The sequence below is a fragment of the Oryctolagus cuniculus genome, chromosome 12 (genome assembly GCF_051225735.1).
Source record: "Oryctolagus cuniculus isolate XC-2025 breed Fujian yellow rabbit chromosome 12, ASM5122573v1, whole genome shotgun sequence".
Classification (NCBI taxonomy): Eukaryota; Metazoa; Chordata; class Mammalia; order Lagomorpha; family Leporidae; genus Oryctolagus; species Oryctolagus cuniculus.
In genome coordinates this window covers 78,327,082-78,354,071 of record NC_142878.1, presented here as the reverse complement: position 1 = coordinate 78,354,071, position 26,990 = coordinate 78,327,082, and the positions used below count along the sequence as shown (strand labels likewise).

At 46.8% G+C, this 26,990-nt stretch overlaps 1 protein-coding gene across 4 annotated transcripts in view; it reads left to right on the top strand.

Moving 5' to 3' along the window:
* Positions 1-359: 359 nt before the first annotated feature.
* The window catches only part of DNAAF4 (dynein axonemal assembly factor 4), a 64,253-nt gene continuing 37,622 nt past the window's right edge, over positions 360-26,990 (top strand). For 2 of the 4 annotated variants that reach the window (XM_089310389.1, XM_089310386.1), the window contains exons 1-3: positions 360-664; positions 992-1,139; positions 8,293-8,426. In XM_089310389.1, the coding sequence (XP_089166515.1) occupies positions 422-664; positions 992-1,139; positions 8,293-8,426 (525 nt within the window). In that variant the 5' untranslated portion in view covers positions 360-421. Of the gene's footprint in view, positions 665-991; positions 1,140-1,335; positions 1,393-2,037; positions 2,319-8,292; positions 8,427-26,990 lie in introns of those variants that run through there. The other 2 variants (XM_089310387.1, XM_089310388.1) reach the window with 2 other exon arrangements.

The following is a 26,990-nucleotide window of genomic DNA, read 5'->3' as shown; positions in this document are numbered from 1 at the left end:
CCCTAAAGTCCTTTCTCACCAGTTCTGAGCGAACTATGCCTGGGTGCTTTTGGTGGCCTAACAGTGGACAGGATTTGGAGAACGACAATAGCCAAGACAAGCTCTCGATAAGTCGGTCAACACAGTCATTTCCTAAACAGGAAAAGAGAGCTAGTTCGAAATAACCGGGGTCAGAATAAAGGCCTGGACTCCAAGGGCGCCTGGCCCCTCTCAAGTTAGCCTTCCCTACACGTCTCTTTCCGCTCTCACACCTCAAGCTCTTTTTCCTTCTTAAGCAGGAATGGTTCTCCTTCCTCGGACAGTCGTCCACTGAAAAAGAAGGTGCCTCTCCCCCACGCCTCCTTAATCGCTTAATCCCTGTACCCCGCCGCCCAAACAGCACAAGGGGCTCGCGGGACGTCGCCCGGCGCGCGCGGGGAGCATGCTGGGAAGGCGGGGCGCTGCGACTGGGCGCGACCCGGAAGAGCTGGCGCCTGGTAACCCCAGCTTCCCTAGCAACCGAGAGGGCGCGAGCAGCGAGTGCGCTCGGGCCACTCCGGCGATGCCCGTGCAGGTTAGCGATTACAGCTGGCAGCAGACGAAGACTGCGGTCTTCCTCTCTCTGCCCCTGCGAGGCGTCTGCGTGAGAGATGCGGACGTGTTCTGCACGGAAAACTATCTGAAGGTAGGAGCGCGAATCGTGCCCGCCGGATCCTCGGCGGGCTGGTGCCAAGCTTATGGGGGAGCGCAGCTGGGCACGCGCCTGGGGATGGGCGGCGTGCATTTTTAATCCCGTTTTTAGAAAACGAGTCTCACGCAGGTGCCGGCTCAGGTGTAGACGGATGTGGTCAAGTCAGACATTGGTTATACCAGAGCTTCGTCTTATACCATGCTACTCTTCACCTGGAATGCATTTAGTAGACAACAAAGTTAATTTTGTCTTTATCACGTATTTCTTAATGGCAGCTGTCCTTAACTAGTGGATAACTTCTGCATTCTCCCTTCTGAATAGGTCAACTTTCCTCCGTTTTTATTTGAGACATTTCTCTACGCTCCCATAGACGATGCCAGCAGCAAAGCAAAGATTGGAAATGACGCTGTTGTCTTTACCTTGTATAAAAAAGAAGCAGGCATGTGGGAGACTCTCTGTGTGCCGGGTGGTGAGTTCTTCCCTGAAAATGCTCGCGTGCTTGTGGCTTTCCTGTGTTAGGCCTTTTTAAAAATTCTCTTTGGCAAAGGAAGACCTTCCTCTCTGTCTCTCTCTCTCACTGTCCACTCTGCCTGTCAAAAAAAAAAAAAAAAATTCTCTTTGGAAATAGGTACATTGCGTGGGGTACAGAAAAACTTTACTCCTAGGTTCCATAGCTGAGTCCGTGAAATAAACGAGTAAGAGGTGGAGTCACAGGTGAAAAGGTATGCATATTTATTAATTTTTAATATTATGTGCCTGGGGGGACTTCACAGGAAAAAAAATAAGGGTGAATACCCCAGAAAGGCTATAGGACCCTCTTAATAGGGAAAGGGGAGGGGAGAGGCCAATGGCTTAGGATGGGAAATGATTTTTAGAAAAGGTGGAACCATTCTGTGGAAGAATAGTCGGGAAGCGTGACAAGGTTCGCTGCAGTGTGCTGTGGGCCCCTCCTCTCCTCTCCTCTCCTCTCCGGTTAGTGTCAGTATTCCCAGGTTGAGGCAACTCCACAGGAAGGTTTTTGTGACAGTTGAGTTAATTTCGAAAAAAGTCTCTTTGGCAGACAAGAAGCATTCAAAGAAAGCTAGTCCTGCATTTGTTGTTTATTAAGTGCCTTTAACTCAAAATAACCCATCTATCAAAAGAGCATGTTCTGAACTGGTATTTCTTTTAACTCCTTCAGGCACTCATATAGGAAAAAAAAAAATAGGCTTTTATGAGCCTGACCTAAATGAAGTAGTGCTTCAGCCAACACTTAAAATGAATGAGCCTGAATAAAGAGCGAATCTTTTTTTTTTTTTTTTTGACAGGCAGAGTTAGAGAGAAAGGTCTTGCTTCTGTTGGTTCACCCCCAAATGCCGGCGCACTGCGCTGATCCGAAGCCAGGAGCCAGGTGCTTCCTCCTGGTCTCCCATGTGGGTGCAGGGCCCAAGGACCTGGGCCATCTTCCACTGCCTTCCCGGGCCATAGCAGAGAGCTGGACTGGGAAGAGGAGCAACCGGGACAGAACCGGAACCCCTGACTGGGACTAGAACCCGGGGTGCCAGCGCTGCAGGAGGAAGAGTAGCCTAGTGAGCCGCGGCGTCGGCCAAGAGTAAATCTTTCAGAGTTAGAGCACATTAAGCAGAAGCTGTGGGCTCCTATCTTAGGGGTAAGTCCTGATAGGACCTTTATTGAGAACCTACTTTGTGTTATGTATTACCATATCTGTTCATCTTCAGGACAACCAGTGCCTTAGGCATTGTTATCCCTTTTCACAGGTGAGGCTACTCCTGACACACAGACCTGTGTAGTAATTGGCAGAGCTCACACAGCTGCTGACTGCAGGCTGGAACTGGAGCCTGCCTGGGCAGCTTCACTCTGAAGAAATGGTTCTCAATCCTGGCTACTTACTTAAACCACCTGTGGAATTTTAAAATAGCAGGAATGCCCAAAACTCATCTTAGAGCAATCAGATCTCTTTCTGGGATTGGAACCCAGGTGCAGAGACTTTTGAAAAGCTTATAATGTGCAGCCAAAGTTGCGATCCCTTGTTCTAAAGGTAGTTCTCTTCGTTCGTAGGTGGTTCTCTGTTCTGCCGTCCGTAGCAGCTTTGTGGGTCGTTAATTGTCCTACACAGCTTCTGCTTTTTTGTCCCTCTTCAGTCTTTTAGTTGTCATATTTTCTCATATTTTGTATCAACTGCCTAGAATTTCCCTCGTGCCTCTGGCATTAAACCGTGAGTGTGAACAGTTGAGAATGGAAGGGTTTTATAACTTTATGTTATGTTAAAGCTTTCCTGGTATTTTGCAGTGGAATTTAATTTTTATTCCCCTGGGCCAGGACTGGGGTAGAGTTTTTCCCTCTAAGGTCTGGTGTTCAGCTCAGAGAACACTAGTTAAGGTAGGTTACCATATCAAGGTTACTCTGTTTCTTTAGTGAGTCTGGGTCTACTTAAGGAGTTTTCAAAAACCAGTTTCCTTCTTGATGTGAATGGAAGGGGAGAGGGAGTGGGAAAGGGGAGGGTTGCGGGTGGGAGGGACGTTATGGGAGGGAAGCCATTGTAATCCATAAGCTGTACTTTGGAAATTTATATTCATTAAATAAAAGTAAAAAAAAAAATCAGTTTCCTGTTCTTTGACCTCTTCCTTACTTTCTGGCTCAGTAAATCTATAATGGTGCCTGAGATGTCCTGAAACTCACCCACTCAGGATGTTTTGACTTCTTACCTAAGATTAAATACAAACATTCTCATGTATTTTGACTCTTGCTGATAATCTTAATTTTGAAGTTGTATATGACCAAAATGACCATCTATTGTAGTTGTTTATTTAAAAATAGACGGGTGGGAGCAGGGGCTGGGGGGAAGAGCGAGATCCACGGGGAGCGCTCCCCAGGCGGTTCTGATACTAGTTAGGTTTGAGAACCACTGACTTAGATGTTTGCTGGTTTGTGTCTCTATCCCCCCTGGGGGCCAGCACATTTCTCCAGGAAATGATTTGGCCATCATCTTTTTGATATAAAGAAGACTAGCATCAGACTAGTCTACTAGACTAGTACTTGTTACTTTCCTCATAACATATTTCCTGACATGAAACACTTGCTTTTGTGTCAAAGTGTCTTACCCTGATGCCTCCCTTCTCCAGGAGTGGGAATGGGAATTTCCCTTCCTGAATCATGATTTTCCTGTTTTATAATCTTCTCTCACCAGAAAGCGCTCATGGTTACATGTTCGTCATTTCAAGCTTTGGTTATTTTATTCAGGATTGGCAAACTTTTTCTGTAGAAAGAATAAGGCTGTTTTCGACTTTGCAGGCCCCGAAGTCTCGGTCACGTGAACTCAGCTCTGCCATTGGGGCACAACAGCAGCTGTAGATGAGGCTTACTTACAGACACTGAAATGTGAATTGTACCTAATTTGTGTTTGTCACACAATATGTATTTTTTTAATTTTTTAAATCTCTTAAAATATAAAAACTTATGGGCTGTGATAAAACAGGCAGCAGCCTGGGTTTGGCTGGTGGACCCAGCTTGCCAGCAACACCTGATTCACATAATTCAACACTCTGAAAATGAACTCACGCAACAGTTAGCACTGATTCTGCTTCAGAAATTCCTTTAGAATCGAACTCAGTTTCACTTGCAATTCAGAGATTATTTGTTATCTCTTTTCCACGTAAGGTATCTAAAGTTTGTTTCATTATTAAAAAATATATTTATCTACTTTTTCTCAAAATTTATTTTTGATAACTTTTTTAAAAGATTCATTTATTTGAAAGGCAGAGGGTCAGAGAGGTCAGAGATATGTATTTTTTTAAGATTTATTTTTTTATTTGAAAGGTAGAGTTACACAGAGAAGGAGAGACAGAGAGAGAGAGAGAGAGAGAGAGAGAGAAGTCTTCCATCCACTGGTTCACTCCCCAGATGGCTACAACGGCTGGAGCTCTGCTGATCCGAAGCCAGGAGCCTCTTCCAGATCTCCCACATGGGTACAGGGGCCCAAGGGCTTGGGCCATCTTCTACTGCTTTCCCAGGCCATAGCAGAGAGCTGGATTGGAACTAGAGCAGCCGGAATTTGAACTGGTGCCCATGTGGGATGCCGGCACTGCAGGCAGCGGCTTCATCCACTAAGACACAGCACAGGCCCCAGAGAGATCTTCTACTGCTGGTTAATTCCCTAAATGACTGCAGCAACTGGGGCTGTGGGCCCAGCCAAAATTAGGAGTCCAGAACTCCATCTGAGTTTTGAATGTGAGTGGCAGGGACCGAAGTACTTGAGCCGCCAAGGAGCTGAGAAGATGACAAAAATGTACATCTCAGAATTGGGTAGCCTGCTAGATCCAGGATTGAATCAGCAGCAGGTCTGGGGTCTGGTGAGGACTCAGTCTTTTTTTTTTTTTTTAATCCTCGATGGCACCTTTGCAGTGTGTTCTTAACTGGTGAATGGGGCAGGGAGGCGCTCTGAGGCCTACTTAGAAGGACACTACCGGCTGGCGCCGCAGCTCATTAGGCTAATGCTCCGCTTGTGGCACTGGCACCCCAGGTTCTAGTCCCAGTCGGGGCGCTGGATTCTGTCCCGGTTGCTCCTCTTCCAGGCCAGCTCTCTGCTGTGGCCCGGCAGTGCAGTGGAGGATGGCCCAAGTGCTTGGGCCCTGCACCGGCATGGGAGACCAGGAGGAAGCACCTGGCTCCTGGCTTCGGATCGGTGCAGCGCTGGCCTGGCCGTAGCAGCCGTTTGGGGGGTGAACCAACAGAGGGAAGAGCTTTCTCTCTCTCTCTCTCTCTCTCACTGTCTAACTCTGCCTGTCAAAAAAAAAAAAAAAAAAAAAAAAAGACACTACCTCCCAAAAGACCCACCTCCAGATATTATCACATTGCTGCGTTGGGATTTTCTTTTATTTGTGTGTGTGTGTCTCTCTCTTTTTTTTTTTAAGATTTATTTATTAATTTGAAGGCAGAGAGAGAGATCTTCTGTTGGCTGATTCACTCCCTAAATGGCTGCATCGGCCAGGACCGAGCCAGGCTGAAGCCAGGAGATTCAACAGGGTCTACTTCATGGGTTCAGGAGCCCAAGGACTTCCCAGGTGCATGAGCAGAGAGCTGAATTGGAAGTGGCGCAGCCAGGACTCGAACCGGTGCCCACGTGGGATGCCAGCACTGCAGATGGCAGCTAACTCACTGTGCCACAGCAGTGGCCCCAGGGTTGGGATTTTCACATGCAGCACTTCAGAAGGTTCATGGAGGGGTAGACATTTAGTGCAGCAGTTAGATGCCACGTGCAGTGCCCACATACCATACTTGAGTGCCTAGGGTTGAGTCGTGGCTCTGCTTCTGAGCCCAGCTTTCTATTGCATAACCTGGGAGGCAGCAGGGGATGGCTTAAGTACTTGGATCCCTTTCACTCGCACTGGGGGCCTGGATTGAATTCCAGGCTCCTAACTATGGCCTAGGTAGTTGTGGGCGTTTGTCAGATGAAGCAGTAGGTGAAATATTTCTGTCTGTTACTGTCTCTCTGCCCTTCAAATGAAGTTAAGAGTTTGTGGAAGAATGAGATCAAAAGATAACTTTATTTTGTTGTAAAAAGTTTGAAATCCATGCATATGAGGGATCTTCAAAAAGATCTTGGAAAATATGTTTTATGAAAAGCTATGCTGGGGCCGGTGCTGTGGCAAAGCAGGTTAAGCTTCTGCCTGTAGTGCCAGCATCCTGTATGGGTGCTGGTTCGTGTCCTGGCTGCTCTATTTCCAATTCAGCTCCATGTTCACGTTCCTGGAAGAGAGGTAGAGGATGCCCAAGCGCTTGGGCCCCTGAACCCACATGGAAGACCCAGAAGAAGCTTCTGGCTTCGGATTGGCCCTGCTGCAGCCGTTGGGGCCATTTGGGGAGTGAATCAGTGGATGGAAGATCTCACTCTCTCACCCTACCCCTTCTTTCTCGTTGCCTTTCAAATAAATAAATTAATAAATAAGTAAATAAATAAATCTTGTAAAAATATACCTTAATTCTTAAATAAATACTTTTTTTTTTTTTTTGATAGGCAGAGTTACACAGTGAGAAAGAGAAACATAGAGAAAGGTCTTCCCTCCATTGGTTCACCCCTCAAATGGCTGCCATGGCCGGCACTCTGCCGATCCAAAGCCAGGAGCCAGGTGCTTCCTCCTGGTCTCCCATGCAGGTGCAGGGCCCAAGCACTTGGGCCATCCTCCACTGCCTTCCTGGGCCACAGCAGAGAGCTGGACGGGAAAAGGAGCAACCGGGACAGAATCCGGCGCCCCAACCGGGTCTAGAACCTGGGGGCTGGCGCTGCAAGCAGAGGATTAGCCAAGTGAGATGTGGCACCGGCCAAATAAATATTTTTATTAATTTTTTTTGACAGGCAGAGTGGACGTGAGAGTGACAGAGACAGAGAGAAAGTTCCTCCTTTTTCCGTTGGTTCACCCCCCCAATGGCCTCTGTGGCCGGCGCACTGTGCTAATCCCAAGCCAGGAACCAGGTGCTTCCTCCTGGTCTCCCATGCGGGTACAGGGCCCAAGCACTTGGCCCATCCTCCACTGCCTTCCTGGGCCACAGCAGAGAGCTGGACTGGAAGAGGAGCGACCGGGACAGACTCCGGCGCCCTGACCGGCACTAGAACCCGGTGTGCTGGCGCTGCATGTGGAGGATTAGCCTAGTGAGCCGCGGCGCCGGCCGTCAAATAAATACATTTTTAATGAAAAAAAACTTTATGCTTGGATTTCAACATTTTTTGTACCACCATGATCTTAATCTTTTGGTTATATTTTCCATGAACTTTTTGAAGTACCCTTGTGTGGTATGTCATGTTAATTTGTTATTTTTGCTGGTCCTGTACTCTGTGTGTATAAATGACCACTTAATGTTTGTGAAGGTGGAACATTTCAGGTGATTTTTTTTTAAAGATTTATTTTATTTATTCGAAAGTCAGAGTTACACAGAGAGAGGTAGAAACAGAGGAAGAGAGGTCTTCCATCTGCTGGTTTATTCCCCAAATGGCCACAATGGCTGGAGTTAAACCTATCCAAAGCTAGGAGCCAGGAACTTCTTCCGGGTCTCCCACATAGGTGCAGGGGCCCAACTGCTTGGGCCATCCTCTGCTGCTTTTTTGGGCACATTAACAGGGAGATGTATCAGTAGTGGGGCAGCGGGCAGCTGGGATTCGAACTGGCATCCATATGAGATGCTGGCACTGCAGGCCAGGGCTTCACCCTGCTGCACTGCAGCGCCAGCCCCCATTTCGCTTGATTTCAACCCATTTTCTAATTGACCCCCATGGTGATTAGTTATTGCAATCAGGTTTATAAGCCATGGTTTCTCAACAGAGGTAGGATAAATGTGTTCTTGTTCCTACACCCTTTCACTCTCATTCATTTTTCTGCTCTCATTCCCTCTGCCTCATGTCTTGTCCTCCATTTCTTTGTCTTCCTCCCCACCCCACTTTATTCTGTAGCAGTTCATCATTGCTTACCTTCTAGGGTCAGCTTCTTGTCAGGTTAATACTGAAAAACAGTTCCACATCTCCTTGTGACACTGAGTGTAAAAGAATCTCATCCTGGATCAGTATGTTAAATAATTTTCTCACAAAATGAATATATCATAATCCTAACTTAACAATATTCCTTACGTTTTAGTTGACAAAGAGATGATGCAAAGAATAAGAGAAAAATCTATTTTGCAAGCACAAGAGAGAGCAAAAGAAGCTGCGGAAGCAAAAGCTGTAGCAAAGCGAGAGGATCAAAAGTATGCACTCAATGCCCTGATGAAGGTAAGTTGCAGATTGCTAAAGTCCTCTAAAGAGATAATAGTAAACTGTGTACGGATAATTCATTCTAATGATCGCAATCCCTAAGCATTGCACTCATCCTTTGATTATAGGACTTACTATGTTATGCAGCCTGTCTACTATTTAGATGGGTTCCTGAAAATCTACATGAAAGTTGAGGGTATCAGAATTGGATGATGGATTTATTTCTTTCAGGGAGAGGGTCTTATTTTTAGAGGAGTTTAAAAATTGAGAAGTTTCTACGATATAAGTGTTTCACTTCTTTTTTTAAGACTTAATTATTTGAGAGAGTTCCAGAGGAAGGGAGAGACAGAGACAGACAGACAGACACACACACACACACACACACACACAGAGAGAGAGAGAGAGAGAGAGAGAATGAATGAGAATCTTCTAAATCTTCTATCTGCTGGTTCACTCTCCAAATGGCCATAATGACCGGAGCTGGGCTGATCTGAAGTCAGGAGCTTCTTTCGGGTCTCCCACATGGGTACAGCTGCCCAAGCACTGGGCCATCTTCTACTGCTTTCCCAGGCCATAGCAAAGAGCTGTATCAGAAGTGGAGTAGCCGGGACTTGAACTGGCACCCATATGGGATGCTGGTGCTGCAGGCAGCGGCTGTACCCCCTATGCCACAGTCCAGCCCCACTTTTTTTTGTTTTTGGACAGGCAGAGTGGACAGTGAGAGAGAGAGAGAGAAAGGTCTTCCTTTGCCGTTGGTTCACCCTCCAATGGCCGCTGCAGCCAGCACGCTGCAGCCAGCACACCGCGCTGATCCGATGGCAGGAGCCAGGTATTTATCCTGGTCTCCCATGGGGTGCAGGGCCCAAGCACTTGGGCCATCCTCCACTGCACTCCCGGGCCACAGCAGAGAGCTGTCCTGGAAGAGGGGCAACCGGGACAGAATCCGGCGCCCCGACCAGGACTAGAACCCGGTGTGCCGGCGCCGCAAGGCGGAGGATTAGCCTAGTGAGCCGTGGCACCGGCCCCACTTTTTTTTTAAACCAGTGCAGCCTTTAATCAGCAGGGAAAGATTTAATTGTCAATGTATTATTTTTTGAGATATAATTCACATACTATACAATTCACCCTCTTAAAATATAGTTTAATATATTATATTTATATAACTATATCACAGTCAGTTTGGGAATATTTGTATCACCCCGAAAAGAAACCCAATACCCATTAACAGTCCACATTTTTTCAGACCCATAGTTCTAGGCAACTACTCATCTACCTTCTCTCTCCCCCTCCCTTTTTCCCTCTCTCCCTTTCTGTCGCTCCCCCTCTTCGCAGAGGAACGACACAGGACCCTGCTCTGTTCTTTTGTCTGCTTGGCCCTTCCCCGGTTTGCTGCTGGTCCTTCCCGGGTTGGCTCCCGACCCCTCCACCTCTGTGGAGGGGCGGTACCCCCTGCCACTTTCCCCACTTCCGCGGGGGAGCAGCACACCGCCGGCCAGCTCTCTCGGGGGCTGCTCAGGTGTTCCTTCAGATGTTTCTGGTGCATGTTGTCTCTCTCCTCCTTTATAGTCCTCTTCCACCAATCCCAACTCTGCTACCCACACGCCGAGCACGCTGCTCTCCTCCAATCAGGAGCAGGATCAGCTCCTGCAGCTTATCAGTCAAGTTGGCGAGAGGCAGCTGCGTAGAAGTTTCCTCCTCCCCAGCGCCATATTGTGGAAGAGCAGATGCATAGAATAAGTCTTAATTCCAGTAACTTAGTCTAGTCTCAGTTGCTCCCCACACCTTTCCCTCCCTCTCCCCCTCTCTTTCTCCCTCTTTTATTTTTTAAGATTTATTTATTTGAAAGAGTTACAGAGAGAGAGGGAGACAAATCTTCCATTCACTGGTCCACTCCCCAAGTTGCCACGACTAAGCCAGGCTGAAGCCAGGAGCCAGGAGCGTCATTTGTGTTTCCCATGTGGATGCAAGGACGCAAGCACTTAGACCACCTTCTGCTGCTTTTTCCAGACCATTAGCAGGGAGCTGGATTTGAAGTGGGGCAGTGGGACTTGAACTGGCACCCATATGGGATGCTGGTGTTGCAGGCAGCAGCCTAACCCACTGTACCACAACGGTGGCCCCTACCTTCTTCTCTGTCTTAACTCTTCTGACTAATTTGAATAAGTTTCTTACCTTTAATTCTCATTTTGACAAATTGAAATGACTAATTGAATCTGTAATATCTGTTATTTCTTTTAGAGTAATGAGTAATTTCACTGCATTCCCTGAATATCATTGAGTTTCCTTAAAACAGCCATTTTGAATTCTGCATCTGGGAATTTGCATATATCGGTTGGTATCTGATTGTTTTCTGATACCTTATTTTGTTCATAAGGTGAGATCATGGTTATTATAGTTTTTGATTCTTATGGGGAAATGACATCATCTTTGCATTGAAGGATTATTGGTTTTTGTCAAGTCTTCATAATATGGCTGTGTTGTTGCCTGCTTTCCAGAAATTCCATGCTGTTTGAGTTTGTGTCCAGTTCTGCTATTTCATCACTAGATGGCACCCTCCACCAAAGTCTGCTACAAGTCTGCTCTGTGTGTGTGTGTGTGTGTGTGTGTGTGTGTTTTAAGATTTATTTATTTACTTGAAAGTCAGAGTTAATAGAAGGAGAGACAGAGAGAGAGGTCTTCCATCCGCTGATTCACTCCCCAATTGGCCGCAATGGCTGCAGCTGTGCCAATCCTAAGCCAGGAGCTTCTTCCAGGTCTCCCACGCAGGTGCAGGGGCCCAAGGACTTGGGCCATCTTCCACTGCTTTCACAGGCTATAGCAGAGAGCTGAATCAGAAGTGGAACAGCCGGGACTCGAACTGGCGCCCATGTGGGATGCCAGCACTTCAGGCAGCAGCTTTACCCACTAAGCCACAGTGCCTGCCTCTGTGTGTTGTTGTTGTTCAGGACTGGAGGAGGTCCGACCCCAGATTTGTCTGAAATTTGCAGTTAAGATGTTGTTCAGTGTGAACTAAGACTCTATATGTACAAGCCATGGCTTGGGGTTAGAGACCTTTGGCTTATCTGGTGCTGGGTTTCATCGTGGCAGGCCTGCCCTTGAGCTCCATGGCAAAATCTATACTGACGGTCTCATCCTCCTCCCCAGAGATTAGTGTTTTACTGTGCTGCTGCCAGTGGTTGGTTGAGGAGTGGTGCAGTCTGCCCTTAGCCTTTTGGCTAAGGAAGGTCCAAAGGCTCAGGCTAAAGGTTCTGGCTTGGGAACAGGGGTCATGAGGCCCCGCCTCTGCTGGGTTTTATAGTAGTGGGCCTAGTACTGAAGTCTGGACTTAATTGCTTCTTTGTCCCCCAAGGGGGAGACATGGGAGTACACTGCTCTGAGCAGGCCGAGGGGTGATACAGCATCCCTTTTCCTTCCTGTCTTCTCCGGTGCAGCTTCTCTTTTACTGAAAACCAGGCACCGTGGTCTCTCACCTGGCTTCCTTAGCTCTTTGAAGGTGGCTTGGTGTATGAATAGCTGTTCAAATTCATATCTATGGAAAAGTGATTGCTGGAGCATCTCGTTCACGTTATTCAAAAAGTTTTATTTGTGTTTTGAGAGTGAGGGAGGAGGTGAGAGTGAGCGAGCGAGTGTGAGCCCTGCTGCATCTGCCGGCCCACTTCGCAGATGCCTGCAGTGACTGGCCAGGGCTGTCCTGAGGCCCGAGCTGGGAGTGGGTCGTCAGTCCGGGTCTCTCCCATTGAGTGCAGTGCCTGAGTTACTGGAGTCATTACTGTTGCCTTTCAGGATCCGCCTCAGTAGGAAGCAGGAGCCAGGAACAGAAATGGGCATTGAATCCAGGCACTCTGACCAGGGTTGTGGGTGTCCTAACTAGTGCCTGAACCACTAACCACATTACTGCCTGATGTCATCCCCTCCAACTTCTAATTATAGCTTCTGGTTGTATACTTTGTCTTTTACTTACTAATTGGACATATGATACGGTCAGCTGGCCAAAGGTTCCTGTCATCCCCATGATTCCATCTTTTTTTTTTTTTTAAAGATTTATTTTATTTATTTGAAACAGTTACAGAGAGAGGTAGAGACAGAGAGAGAGTGACAAAGAGAGAAAGTCTTCCATCTGCTGGTTCACTCCCCAGTTGGCCGCAACAGCTGGAGCTGAGCCGATCTGAAGCCAGGAGCTTCTTTTGGTTCTCCCACATGGGTGCTGGGGCCCAAGGACTTGGATCATCCTCCACTGCTTTCCCAGGTACATTAGTAGGGAGCTGGATTGGAAGTGGAGCAGCCAGGACCTGGACTGGTTTCCATACGGGATGCTAGTGCAGCAGGCTGGGCCTTTAACCCACTGCGCCTCAGCGCTGCACCCCACCTTTTTTAAAGATTGATTTTGCTTATTTGAAAGGCAGAGTTACAGAGAGGAAGAGACTGAGAGAAGGAGAGAGAAAGATCTTCCATCCGCTGGTTCATTCCCCAAATGGCCACAATGGCCAGAGCTGGGCCAATCCAAAGCCAGGAACCAGGAGCTTGTTACGGGTCTCCTGTGTGGGTGCAAGGGCCCAAGCATTTGGGTCCTCCTCTGCTGTTTTCCCAGATGCATTAGCAGAGAACAGGATCAGAAATGAAGCAGCTGGAACTTGAACCAGTGCCCATTTGGGATGCTGGAATCACAGGCTGCAGCTTTGTCCACTATGTCACAATGCCGGCCCATATTTAATTTATTTAAAAGGCAGTGTTACAACAGAGGGAGAGGTCTTCCATCCCCCGATTCACTCCACAAATGGCTGCAACAGCCAGAGCTTTGCCAGGTGAAAGGCAGAAGCCAGGAGCTTCTTCTGGGTCTCCTACGAGGGTGCAGGGCCCCAAGCACTTAAGCCATCGTCTGCTGCTTTCTCAGGCACATTAGTAGGGAGCTGGATTGGAAGTGGAGCAGCTGGGACTTGAACCTCTGCCAGCATCAAAGGTGGCGGCTTTATTTGCTATACCAAATGCTGCCCCCTCCATCTTTTCTTATATTATTATACCCATCAGCCTTTTGATTTTAAAAACAAAAGCAAAATAATATAAAATGTGTGATGAGATAAACATTTACTAAATTAATAAGATAAATAAGGCACAGGGCCTGCTGTACTGGCAGGGTTGATGAAACTGGACAGTTGAACAGAGGGCAGCACCAGCATCCAGTACCTTGAACTTAGTAATATACTGATATACAGATCTGTGTGTTGGACAGGTAGTTCTTTTGGTCTCTGGCTGGGTCAGCTGTGGCTAGATGGTCTAGGATGTCCTCACATGATAAGAGCCTTGACTAGGAAAGCTGGGGTCACTCTCCACACGGCATCTCCCCTTCTGGAGCCTAAAGATGGCTTCTTTACTTGGTAATATTAAGGTTCCCAGTAGCACAAGAGGGAAAATCCCAGTGCACAAGAAGCCTTAAAGCCTCTGCTCTGTCCTGTGCGTTAGTGTTCCAGTAGCCAAAGCAAGTCACAGAGCTACGTCCAGGGTCAGGGATTAGAAAAATAGAATACACCTCTTCCCGCAAGTAAGGTCTAAGCTACGTCACTAAGGGGGTGCATGTATAGGGATGGAGAGAATTTGCAGTCATTTTACAATTAACTCAGTTTGTTTGAATTGAAAAAACTAGAGTTTAAACAATAAAGAGAATTTGGCTTATCTAGCAGAAAAAGTATGGAGATAGAACAATAATCACATTTGCTTAAATCAGGGCTCTGGATGATTCTCTCTGCAGCATTCCTAGCACTGCCTCTTTGTGTCTGCTTCAGTCCTTGGGCAGTGAGATGATCCATGTCTGCACTTAACAAGGCCTAAAAGGAAATAAGCCAGCTATTCTTTTGGCTCCCTTTTATGTCTCATAAAGCAATTTATTCATGTTTACAGAGTGGTATTAACAATGATAATCAGTTTTACACATGTTCATATAAATCTTTTTATTGTTCAATTTTATTTGAAAGGCAGAGGTCTTCCATCTACTGGTTCACTCCCCAAATATCTACAATACCCAGGGCTGGGCCAGCCTGAAACCGGAAGCCCAGAACTCCATCTGGGTCTCCCATGTAGGTGGCAGGGCCCCAAGTGCTTGAGCCGTTATCTGCTGCTTCCCAGGATGCATTTTAGCAGGAAGCTGGATCAAAAGCAGAGCAGTCAGGACTCAAACCAGGCACTTAAGTATGTAATGTGTTCATCCCAAGCAGTGACTGAACTACTGTGCCAAACACTCATGTGAATGTTTACCTCAAATCTTTATTGCTTCAAAGTTGGCTTAATGCATCTGTTTCTCCGTGGTCTTGCTGCTGTCCATTATTCATTCATTTTACTGACATTTACTGAACACTGTGGAAGGTGCTAAGACAGAACTGAACCAGCCAGTCTTGACTTTTTGTTTACTCGTGGTCTTGAGAGGGTAACAGACAGCAAAGATCAAACATTTTACCAGGTATCCATAAAGGGTCATTGGAGCATAAAGAGAAAACACTGGCAGAAAGATCAGTGTCTCAGCCTGCCAGTGTGGTCAGGAAATCTGAGATGGCATTGTTTGCTGGATTCTGGAGAATGAGTCATGGTTATCTGAGGAGTACTTGAGAAAATGACATTATAGATAGCTGGGGTGAGTGCATGGGAAGACATGGCACAGTAAGGGGACATTTATTGGTTAGAAAAAAATTTTAAGATTTAAAAATATTTCCTGAAGACAATAGGGATTTTTAGCAAGAATATAAAGTTAGTTGGGTTTGGATTTTATTGTTTTAAGATTTATTTATTTGAAAGGCAAAGCATCAGAGATCGAGGGCAGGGGGAGAGGAAGAGAGAAATCTTTTTGTCTACTCCTTCACGCCCCACGTGGTTACAACAGCCTTGTGTGTGGCAGGCCAAGACTAGGAGCCAGGGATTAGGGTGGAAGTATGCAGGCTTGAGGTGATTAGTGAAAGCTGGGCCATTTGATGCCTGACTAATCCTCTGAAACTTGCTTTCTTTCCTCTTGGGTATTCTTAACTGCTATTGCCTACTTCTCCTGTCTTGTTCACTACTTTTTCTTTCGTGGGTTGTCGTATTATATTTTGAAATTGTCTTGGGGCTGGCACTGTGGCATAGCAGGTAAAGCTGCCACCTGCAGTGCCAGCATCCCATATGGGCACCAGTTTGAGTCCCGGCTGCTCTACTTCCAATCCAGCTCTCTGCTGTGGCCTGGGAAAGCAGTGGAAGATGGCCCAAGTCTTTGGGCCTCTGCACCTGTGTGGGAGACCCAGAAGAAGCTCCTGGCTCCTGGCTTCAGATTGGCACAGCTCCGGCCATTACGGCCAATTGGGGAGTGAACCATCAGGTGGAAGACCTTTCTCTCTCTCTGCCTCTGCCTCTCCTTCACTCTGTGTGTAACTCCAACTTTCAAATAAATAAATGAATCTTTTTTTTTTTTTTTCAATTTTATTTGACATACAGAGTTAGACAGAGAGAGACAGAGAAAGGTCTTCCTTCCATTGGTTCCACCCAAATGGCCGCTATGGCCAGAACTACGCCGATCCGAAGCCAGGAGCCAGGTGCTTCTCCTGGTCTCCCATGGGGTGCAGGGCCCAAGCACTTGGGCCATCTTCCACTGCCCTCCCAGGCCACAGCAGAGAGCTGGACTGGAAGAGGAGCAACCGGGACTAGAACCTGGTGTGCAGGCGCCGCAGGTGGAGGATTAGCCAAGTGAGCCGCGGCACTGGCCTCTTCTGTCATTTTAAAAAATATTTTATTTATTTAATTTAGAGGTAGAGTTACAGACATTGAGATGGAGAGACATAGAGAAAGGTCTTCCATCCACTGGTTCATTCCCCAAATGGCTTCAGTGACCAGAGCTGTGCTGATCCAAAGCTGGGAGCTTCCTCTGGGTCTCCCATGGAGGTGCAGGGGCCCAAGGATGTATGTAATTTATAAATATATCCTGAAGATCATTTAATGCAGTGTTTTTTAATTGCACCTGTGTTTCACCTGTGTTCAGATGTGCAGTTTTCTACTTGTGGCATCATGTCAGTGCTAGAAAAGTTTCAGATTTTGGAACATTTCAGATTTTGGATTTTCAGCTTAGAGATAGTCAATCTGTATTACTGCTTTGAACAGTTAACTTTTAAATCAATTAAGGATAATTAAAATAAAACATTTTGGGGCTAGCGTTATGGTATAGTGGGCAAAGCCACTGCCTACCATGCTGGCATTCCATATGGGTGCCAGTTTGAGTCCCAGCTGTTCCACTTCCACTCCAGCTCCCTGCTTATGGCCTGGGAAAGCAGTGGAGGATGGCTCAAGTGCTTGGGCTGCTGCACCCATACTGAGGAGACCTGGAAGAAGCTCTTGGCCCTTGGCTTTAGACTAGCCCAGCTCCGGCTCTTGTGGCCATTTGGGGAGTGAAACAGCAGATGGAAGATCTGTTTCTGTCTGTCTGTCTGTCTCTCTCTCTCTCTAACTGTACCTTTGAAATAAATAAATCTTTATTTTTGGGGGGTCTGGCATTGTGGTGTAGTGGGTAAAGCCACTGCCTGTAGTGCTGGCTGCTCAATTTCCGATCCAGCTCTCTGCAATGGCCTGAGAAAACAGTACAAGATGGCCTAAATCCTTGGGCCCCTGCACCCACATGGGAAACCTGGAAGAAGCTCCTGGCCCTGGCTCCTGGCTCCAGATTGGTGCAGCTCCGGCTGTTGCAGCCAACTGGGGAGTGAACCAGTGGATGGAAGACCTCTCCCTCCCTCTCCCTCCCCCTCCCTCTCCCTCCCTTCTTCTCCCTCCCTCTTTCCCTCTCTCTCTCTCTCTCTCTCTCTCTCTCCCTCCCTCCCTCCCTCCCCCTCCCTCCCTCCCTCCCACTCACACTCTATCTATGTAACTCTGACTTCAAAAAAAAAAAAGAGAGAGACTTGGAATATATCTGCCATTCTCTCCCAGCCTGTAGGGTTTCTGATGAGAAGTCAGCAGTGAGCCTAATTGGAAATCCTCTGAAAGTAATCTGGCATTTCTCTCATGTACATTTTAGAATCTTTTCTTTGTTTCACTGTGGAGAGTTTGACTACAATGTGTCATGGTGAAGATCTTTTCTGGTCATGTCTATTAGGAGTTCTATGTGCTTCTGGTATTTAGATGTGCCCTTTTTTCTCCAAATTAGCAAAGTTTTCTATAATTATTTCACTACAGAGTCCTTCTAATCTGTTCTCTTTCCATGCATTCAGGAATTCCTAAGACCCGTATGTTGGGTCATTTGATAGTGTCCCATAAATCTCCAGTACTGTTCTTTTAGTTCTCTAATTTCTTCTTTTTTTGTTCTGACTGCGAAATTTCCAGAGATTTGTCTTCTAACTTGGATAGTCTGTTGTTAAGGGTTTCTACCTCATTTTTTATTTGTTCTATTGAATTATTAACTTCTAACATTTCATTTGATTTCTTTTTAAAATCTCAATTTCATGGGGAACATTTTCATTCATGTCATGTATGGATTTCTATAATTCATGGAATAGCTTCTAATTTTTTTAAAGAATTATTTTTTTATTTATTTGACAGAATTATGGACGGAGAGGGAGACAGAGAGAAAGGTCTTCCTTCCATTGGTTCACCCCCTAAATGGCCGCCATGGCTGGCGCTATGCCTCTCTGAAGCCAGGATCCAGGTGTTTCCACCTGGTCTCCCATGCAAGTGCAGGGGCCCAAGCACTTGGACCATCCTCCACTGCCCTCCGGGCCACAGCAGAGAGCTGGCCTGGAAGAGGAGCAGCCAGGACTAGAACCCAGCGCCCATATGGGATGCTGGTGCCGCAGGCGGAGGGTTAGCCAAGTGAGCCACAGAGCCGGCTCCAGCTTCTGATTACTTCTAAGTAATCCTGTGATCAATTTTTTGAATTCCATTTCCAGCATTTCTCTGGTCTCTTCATTTTCACATTCTAATGTTGATGTGTTGTTGTGTTCCTTTGCGGTGTTGTGTTGTCTTCCTTATTGTCTTGAATTCCTGCGTTTATTTTTAGGTTTTTTTGGAGATACTTGTTGGGATTTTTCCCCCCTGTGATGGCTTTTATCTTTCGACTCCACTTCTGTGGCTCAGTGGAGTGTTTGCTCTTTCAGTGACTACCTGAGGCATGTGCTGGGTGTGGACAGGGAGCTCTGTTCAGTGCTCCAGGGTGAGGGGAGTGTCCAAGGCGACACCCAGATTGGGCGTGATAAATCTCCCCTTTTCTTTTTCCTTTTTTTTTTTTCATCAGAGGGGAGATTTCTTCTGTTCTGTTGGTGTCATTTCACACTTGCTTCCTCTCCTCTAAGGAGACCAATGCCTGGTCGCTAGCCCCAGTGGGTAAATATTCATTTGTACTGCCACAAGAACCACACACAGGATGTGTGCAGTCTTCCGGGTGAGCACAGATCCCACAGCAGTGACCCTCACCGGGGAATCAGGGAGCCCAGAGTGTGTGGAGCCACCCACAGTGACTGTCCAAAGACCCAGCCACACCCTGCGCCCTCCCACTCAGCCACAGTCCCAGCACACAGGACTCCCCCAGTCATGAGCACCCAGCCCCCTGACAGTTCTCTCGGCCAGACTCGGGCGTCTCCTCTTGACTGTTTGCTGGGCACACGGACATAGCTGGTGCAGCTGTTGTAAGTGTCCAAAATGGTGTCTGCCCCCCCTCCCCCCGGCTAGTTACAGGACGCTGGTGCCGGGTGGTCGGGGTGAGAGAAACGTGTCCCCCGCTTCTTCCCTTTAGGTTGGCAGGTGCACTGTCCCCCACAGGGTTCAAAGCCAGACTGACGCCAGGCTCTTCCTGCAGCTTTATCGCCAGTGGCTCGGGCTGCTGTAGTCTGCTCTCACCACTCTCTGCAGGGCTGGTGCTGAGGTCCTGAGTTGTGTGTGCCCACACCCTCCCTGTAACTCCACAGTGTCCCTCTAATTTGCGTGGAGTTTCCTCTGCCGTTTTCTTCCTAACTTCCCTGAGATTGCGCTTTCTCCACGCTTTTTTAAACCACCGTCCCCTAGACTGGGGCAGCAAGCTCCTTCCCTGTTCTGCCATATCAATGTGTCTCTCTCTCTCTCTCTCTCTTTTTTTTTTTTTTGACAGGCAGAGTGGACAGAGAGAGACAGAGAGAAAGGTCTTTTCTGTTGGTTCAACCCCCAGTGGCCACTGTGGCTGGCCCACTGCGGCTGGCGCACTGCACTGATCCGAAGCCAGGAGCCAGGTGCTTTTCCTGGTCTCCCATGGGGTGCAGGGCCCAAGCACTTGGGCCATCCTCCACTGCACTCCCGGGCCACAGCAGAGAGCTGGCCTGGAAGAGGGGCAACTGGGGCAGGATCCGGCACCCCAACCGGGACTAGAACCCAGAATGTGTCTCTTTTTAATGTATCTTACAGTGTAGGTCTGCTATCAGCAGGTTCTCTGTTTTCATGTGTTTGGAATGCATTTATTTTGCCTTCGCTTGTGAAGAATAGTTTTCCTAGATATAAACTTAGTGGCTTATTTTTCTTTTCCAGTGGCCCTTTGATTCAGCATGTCATTTCAGTGCTGCTGCTTCCGTTGTTTGCGAGAGAGCCTTAAATGTTCTGCAGGGAGCTCACCGTGCATTCCTGGCTCTCCTGTGTATATAATCTTTCCCTTGAATTCTGACTAATTGTGCCCTCATCCTGACTAGGACTTCAACCTCAGCCTCAGCTGCAAATTTTCCCCATTCATTTACAACCAAGACTGCCACTTTGGCCCACCAAAGCCTTGGATTTTCACTGCCCCACCCAGAAATGTGTCCTCCCTTTTTGCCACCAACGCTCTGGGTTCTTCCAGCCAGCTTCATGGTGGTAAAACTGCAAGGCTCGTCACACTACCTAGAAGTGGGTGGCTGGAAGCACTTTTTTTTTTCTAGAATGAACACTTTTCTATTTGCCTTCTTCTGATTGAGTTCCAGTGCCGTGAAGTGGTTGTTTTGATCATTTTATCCAGTGTTATCTTTGATATTTGTGCAGGGGAATTGCCAGTCTCTTCATGTCTTCATAAAACCTGCACATTTTGTATTTTGTCGATGAATTTTCCATTAATTTATCAAGCTCCCTATGAAGTCTTCTTGGTATTTTGATTGGGTTTACACTGAATATAAATTAATTGGCAGAGCTTTGGCATGTTTACAATTTCCCATGAGGATATTTTATCTACATTTATGTGGATTTACTTTATGTCCCTCAGCAAAAGGACTTGACTTGTTGATATTTTGTTAAACTATTCTTAAAGTTTTCTCAGCAGTTACTAGTGAAATTGTTTTTTTCCATTGCAGTTTTTTCTTTTAAGATTTATTTATTTATTTGAAAGGCAGGGTTACAGAGAGGCAGAGGCAGAGAGAGAGGTCTTCCATCCACTGGTTCATTCCCCAGATAGCTGCAATGGCCGGAGCTGCAGCGATCCACAAAGTCAGGAGCTTCTTCAGGTCTCCCATGCAGGTGCAGGGGCCCAAGCACTTGGGCCATCTTCCCAGGCCATAGCAGAGAGTTCAGTCAGAGGTGGAGCAGCTGGGACTTGAACCATTGCCCATATGGGATACTGGCATTGCAGGCATTACCGGCATTTACTGGCTATGCCATAGCGCTGGCCCCTGCATTGCAGTTTCTAACTGATTATTCTAAGTTTATAGGAAAGTTCCTTTGGTGTTACAAGTTTGTGTAAGTTGATCTTGTATGTGACTATCTTGCTGAACTTTGGAGTTCTGATAGTTTGTCAGCTTGTTGTTTTGGTTCTTTTAGATACCATTATTTGGTGGCAGTTCTTTCTCCTTGTAGTGGGTATTTATATTTCTTGTTTCTAAACTTATGTTACATAGATTGTAAACAGTAGTAAAATAGACTGTATCCATTCTTACCTTAGTGACTTTGCTGTCAATATTTCTGTTTTACTGTAAGTGTCAAATTGTATAGGTCTTTTTATCAAATTAAGATATTTTTGTTATTTTATTCCTAGTTTCAACTGATATTTTTATTTTTGTTTAAGATTTACTTATTTGGGGTGGGTAAAGATGCTGCCTGTGATGCCAGCATTCCATATGGTCCTGGCCACTCCACTTCTGGACAGCTCCCTGATAATGAACCTAGGAGAGCAATAGAGGATGGCTCAAGTGCTTGGGCCCCTGCACCTAACTGGGAGACCTGAATGAAGCTCTTGGCTCCTGGCTTTCGCCTGGCCCAGCTATTGTGGCCTCAGATGGAGGTTCCAGGTCTTTTTTTTTTTTTAAAGGGGGGGGGGTAGAGCTATGGCATAGTGGGTAAAGCTGCCACCTGCAGTGCTGGCATCCCATTTGGGCACCAGTTCAAGTCCCGGCTGCTCCACTTCCGATCCTGCTCTCTTTATGGCCTGGGAAAGCAGTAGAAGATGGCCCAAGTCCTTGGGCCCCTGCACCCACATGGGAGACCTGGAAGAAACTCCAGGCTCCTGGCTTCAGAGCAGTGCAGCTCTGGCCATTGCAGCCAATTGAGGAGTGAATCAATGGATCGAAGACCTCTCTGCCTCTTCTCTCTCTGTGTAACTCTTTCAAATAAATAAAAATAAATCTTTATAAAAACAAAATAAAAAAGTAGAAACATACAGCAGGTCTCAAAAAAAATTTATTTATTTATATATTTGCAAGGCAGAGTTAAAAGCAAAAGAGAGAGGGTGAGTGAGAGAGAGAGAGATCTGTCTCTGGTTCACTCCACAGATGGCTGCAACAGCTGAGGCTGGATCAGATGGAAGCCAGGAGCCAGGAGCATCATCCAGGTCTCCCACGTGGTGGCCGAGTCCTAAACACTTGGACCATCTTCTACTGCTTTTCCCAGGCACATTAGAAAGGAGCTGGGTTGGAAGTGGAGCTGCGAAGGCTTGAGCCAGAACTCATATGAGACGCTGGCATCATAGGTGGCAGCTTAATTCACTGCCCCACAATGCTGACCTCTCAACTGATATTTGTAGAGTACTGAGATTATATTGTTTTTCTTCTTCTTAAAAAAGGATTTATTGGGGCCAGCATTGTGCCTTAGTGAGTAAAGCCGTTGCCTGTGACGAAAGCCCATATGGGCGCCGGTTCAGCCCCTGACTGCTCCACTTCAGACCGAGCTCTCTGCTGATGGGCAGAGAAAAGCAGGGGAAGATGGCCTAAGTTTTTGGATCCCTGCCACTTATAGAGGAGACCTGGAAAGAGCTCCTGGCTCCTGGCTTTGGCTGGTCCAGCTCTGGACCTTGCGACCATTTGGGGGAGTGAACCAGCAGATGGACGATCTCTCTGTCTCTCCCTCACCTCTGTAAACATTGCCTTTCAAATAAATAAATATTTTAAAAATGCTTTATTGACTTATTTGTTTGAAAGGCAGGGTGACAGGAGCATTAAGCTCTTCACTGCAGTGTGAATTAAAGATTTTATCTCAAGTAAAGGGAGAGAGAGGATGGGAGAAAGGCCATATCATTGTATTCTCAGAAATATAGCTGTGAACTGTATTGAACCCGTTAAAAACTAAAAAAAGTAAAGATCATACAACTGATATATAAAAGCACTAACAGTACTTAACATAAAAAAAGAAAGGCAGGGTGACAGAGAGAGGGAAAGACAGAGAGAAATCTTCCATCTGTCTGTTCACTTCCCATAGCTGCAATCCTTTTTCTTTTTTTTATTTTTATTTTTATTTTTTGACAGAGTGGACAGTGAGAGAGAGAGAAAGGTTTTCCTTTTTTCCGTTGGTTCACCCTCCAGTAGCCGCCGTGGCCGGCACATTGCGCTGATCCGAAGGCAGGAGCCAGGTGCTTCTCCTGGTCTCCCATGTGGTGCAGGGCCCAAGGATGGGGCCATCTTCCACTGCACTTCCGGGCCACAGCAGAGAGCTGGCCTGGAAGAGGGGCAACTGGGACAGAATCCGGCACCCCGACCGGGACTAGAACCCGGTGTGCCGGTGCCGCAAGGTGGAGGATTAGCCTATTGAGCCGCGGCGCCAGCCAGCTGCAATCCTTTTTCTTTAATTTCCTGATATCATAGATGTTAGGAAGGCTCTATTTGATTGAAATAGTAATAATTTTAATATTTCCTAGATTAAAGTTATAAGTAAATTTATTACGATAGTGTATATATAAATAGACACAACAGGATTGTGAAAATATGTAGAGATACAAATATGTAAACTTACAAATAAGATCTTTTATTTATAACTTTTTCATATAATTCATAAATTATACTGGCTTAAAAAGAACAGTGCTGGGGGCCAGCCCTGTGGTCTAGCAGGTTAATCCTCCTCCTGTGATGCTGGCATCTCATAAGGGTGCGTGTTCAAGACCTGGCTGCTCTACTTCCAATCCAGCTCCCTGCTAATGTACCTGAGAAAGCAGCAGAGGGTGGCCCAAGTGCTTGGGCCCCTGCACCCATGTGGGAGACCTGGAAGAAACTCTAGGCCCCTGGCTTCGGCCTGATTCAGCGCCAGCCATTGTTGCCATGGGAGAGTGAACCAGTGGATATAAGATCTCTCTCTCTGTCTTTCCTCCTCTCTCTATAACTCTTCCTTTTAAATAAATTTAAAAATAATAAATAAATAAATAAATAAATAAGAATTTAAAAAGAACAATGCCTTGTTATGCCAGATATACATTTGTGGTTTTTTAAAAAGATTTATTTATTTTAAAGGCAGAATTACAGAAAGGGAGAGAGAGAGCTTCCATCCACTGGTTTACTCCCCAGATGACTGCAACGGCTGGAGTTGGGCCAAGCTGAAGGAGCCAGCAGCTTCATAACCCACTAATACCCCTTATGACAATGAAAGAATGCGTGAGGAGACTACACCATGGAATCCATCTCAAATTAAAGCCGTAGTAGCTTACTAAACTGATGTCAGAAGACACATCTTCAGAAAAAGTCCTTAAAGAAGTAATAGCGGGCTGGCGCCGCGGCTCAATAGGCTAATTCTCCGCCTTGTGGCGCCGGCACACTGGGTTCTAGTCCTGGTCGGGGTGCCGGATTCTGTCCCGGTTGCCCCTCTTCCAGGCCAGCTCACTGCTGTGGCCAGGGAGTGCACTGGAGGATGGCCCAAGTGCTTGGGCCCTGCACCCCATGGGAGACCAGGAGAAGTGCAGTGCGCCAGCCGCGGCGGCCATTGGAGGGTGAACCAATGGCAAAGGAAGACCTTTCTCTCTGTCTCTCACTGTCTCACTGTCCACTCTGCCTGTCCAAAAAAAAAAAAAAAAAAAAAAAAAAGGGCAATAGCAAGGTGGATGATGTGACTCAGCAAGTTAAGCCACTGCTTGGGATGCCTGTATCCCATATTGGTGTGCCTGGTTCAGGTCCTGAGTACTCCATGCTTCTGATCCAGCGTCCTGCTGATGTGCTGATGGCCCAAGTACTTGGATTTCTTTCACCCACATAGGAGACCTCGATGGACTTGCCAGCTCTTGGCTTCAAACTGGCCTTAGCCCTGGCCATTGAGGGAATCTGTGGAGAGAACCAAAACATGGAATATATCTCTCTCTGTCATTCTGCCTTTCAAGTAAATCAATAAATTTTTAAAAACAAAGAAAGCAAGCAGCAATAGAGGGGTTGGCATTGTGGTGGAGCAGGTTAAGCCACTGTTTATGCTTTCAGCATTCCATATTGAAGCACTGGTTCAAGTCGCAGCAGCTCTACTTCTGATCCAGCTTCCTGCTAAAGTGCCTGGCAGTGCAGCAGGAGATAGCCCAAGTGCTTGTGCCCCTGCCACCAATATGGATGGAGTTCTGGGCTCTAGGCAGTTGTGGCCTTTTGGAGAGTGAACCAATGGATGGAAGGCCTCTCTCTGTATCTTGCCTTCTCTCTCTGGTGTTCTGACTTTCCAGTAAATAAAATAAATCTTTAAAAAGCAAAAGAATGGCTGGGGCCAGTGCTGTGGTGTAACAGGTAAAGCCGCCGTGTGCGGTACTGGCATCCCATATGGGCACTGGTTTGAGTCCTGGCTGCTCTACTTCCAATCTGGCTCTCTGCTATGGCCTGGGAAAGGAGTAGAAGATGGCCCAGGTCCTTGGGCCTCTGCACCCATGTGGGCAACCCAGAAGAAGCTCCTGGTTCCTGGCTTCGGGTGAGCCTAGCTGCAGTAGTTGCAGCCATTTGGGGAATGAATCAGCGGATGGAAGACTTCTCTGTCTCTACCTCTCTGTGCAATTCTTTCAAATAAATAAAATAAATCTTTAAAAAATAAATCTTTAAATAAAGAATGGTTATAAATAGACAGTTAAATGAAGTTCGGAAACCAATGCTTGATGTTGATAAGAAATTCAACAAAGTCAGATTTTGAACAACAATGATAACAAAACGAGTTTTAGAGATGAACTCAAAAGTCAGAAAGTACTGTTCTTTTTAAAAAATGGTTTATTTATTTATTTGAAAGTTGTTTGATGTTAATGAAATTCAGCAAAGTCAGAGATTTTGAGCAACAATGATAACAAAATGAATTTTAGAGATAAACTCAAAAAGTCAGATAGAAAGTACTGTTCTTTTTTAAAAAAGATTTATTTATTTGAGAGTTAGAGGGGCTGGCACCATGGCTCACTTGGTTAATCCTCTGCCTACAGTGCCGGCATCCCTTATGGGCGCCGGGTTCTAGTCCCGCTTGCTCCTCTTCCAGTCCAGCTCTCTGCTGTGGCCGGGAAAGGTGGTGGAGGATGGCCAAGTGCTTGGGCCCTGCACCCACATGGGAAACCAGGAGGAAGCACCTGGCTCCTGGCTTCGGATCGGCGCAGCGCCGGCCTTAGTGGCCATTTGGGGAGTGACCCAATAGAAGGAAGACCTTTCTCTCTGTCTCTCTCTCTCACTGTCTATAACTCTACCTGTCAAAAAAAAAAAAAAAAAAAAACCTGCAGAGAGAATTCTTCATCCATTGGTTCACTCCCCAAATGGCCACAACAGGTGAGCTGGGCCAATCAGAAGCCAGAAGCCAGGAGCCTCCTCCGGGTCTCCAACGAAGGTGCAGGGGCCTGAGCACCTGGGCCAGGCTCCACTGCCCTCTGAGGCCACAGCAGAGAGCCAGATCACAAGTGGAGCAGCCAGGTCTTGAACTGGCACCCATACAGGACGCTGGCACTGCAGGCAGTGGCTCCACCCACTACACTACAGTGCCAGCCCGAAAAGTACTGTTTAAAAGATTAAAAACAGACTAGATCAAGCAGAAGAAAGAATTCCATCTGAACTCTTAAAACCTTTCTTTTGAAATATCCCATTGGGCTGGCACTGTGGCGTAGTGGGTTAATCCCCTGCCTGCAGTGACAGCATCCCATATGGGTGCCAGTTTGGGTCCTGCCTGCTCCACTTCTGATCCAGCTCCCTACTAATGTGCCTGGGAAAGCAGTGTAGATGGCTCAAAAGCTTGGGCCCCTGCACCTACATGGGAGACCCGGAAGAAGCTCCTGGCTTCAGACTGGCCAAGCTCCAGCCATTGTGGCCATTTGGGGAATGAACCAATGGATGGAAGATCTCTCTCTGCCTCTGCCTCTCCTTCTCTGTAACTCCACCTTTCAACTAAAATAAATCTTAACAAAAAGAAATATCCCAGTCAGACAAAAAGATAAGGAAAGTGAAGATAGCATTTATGACTTTTGGGACACCATTAAATGAATAT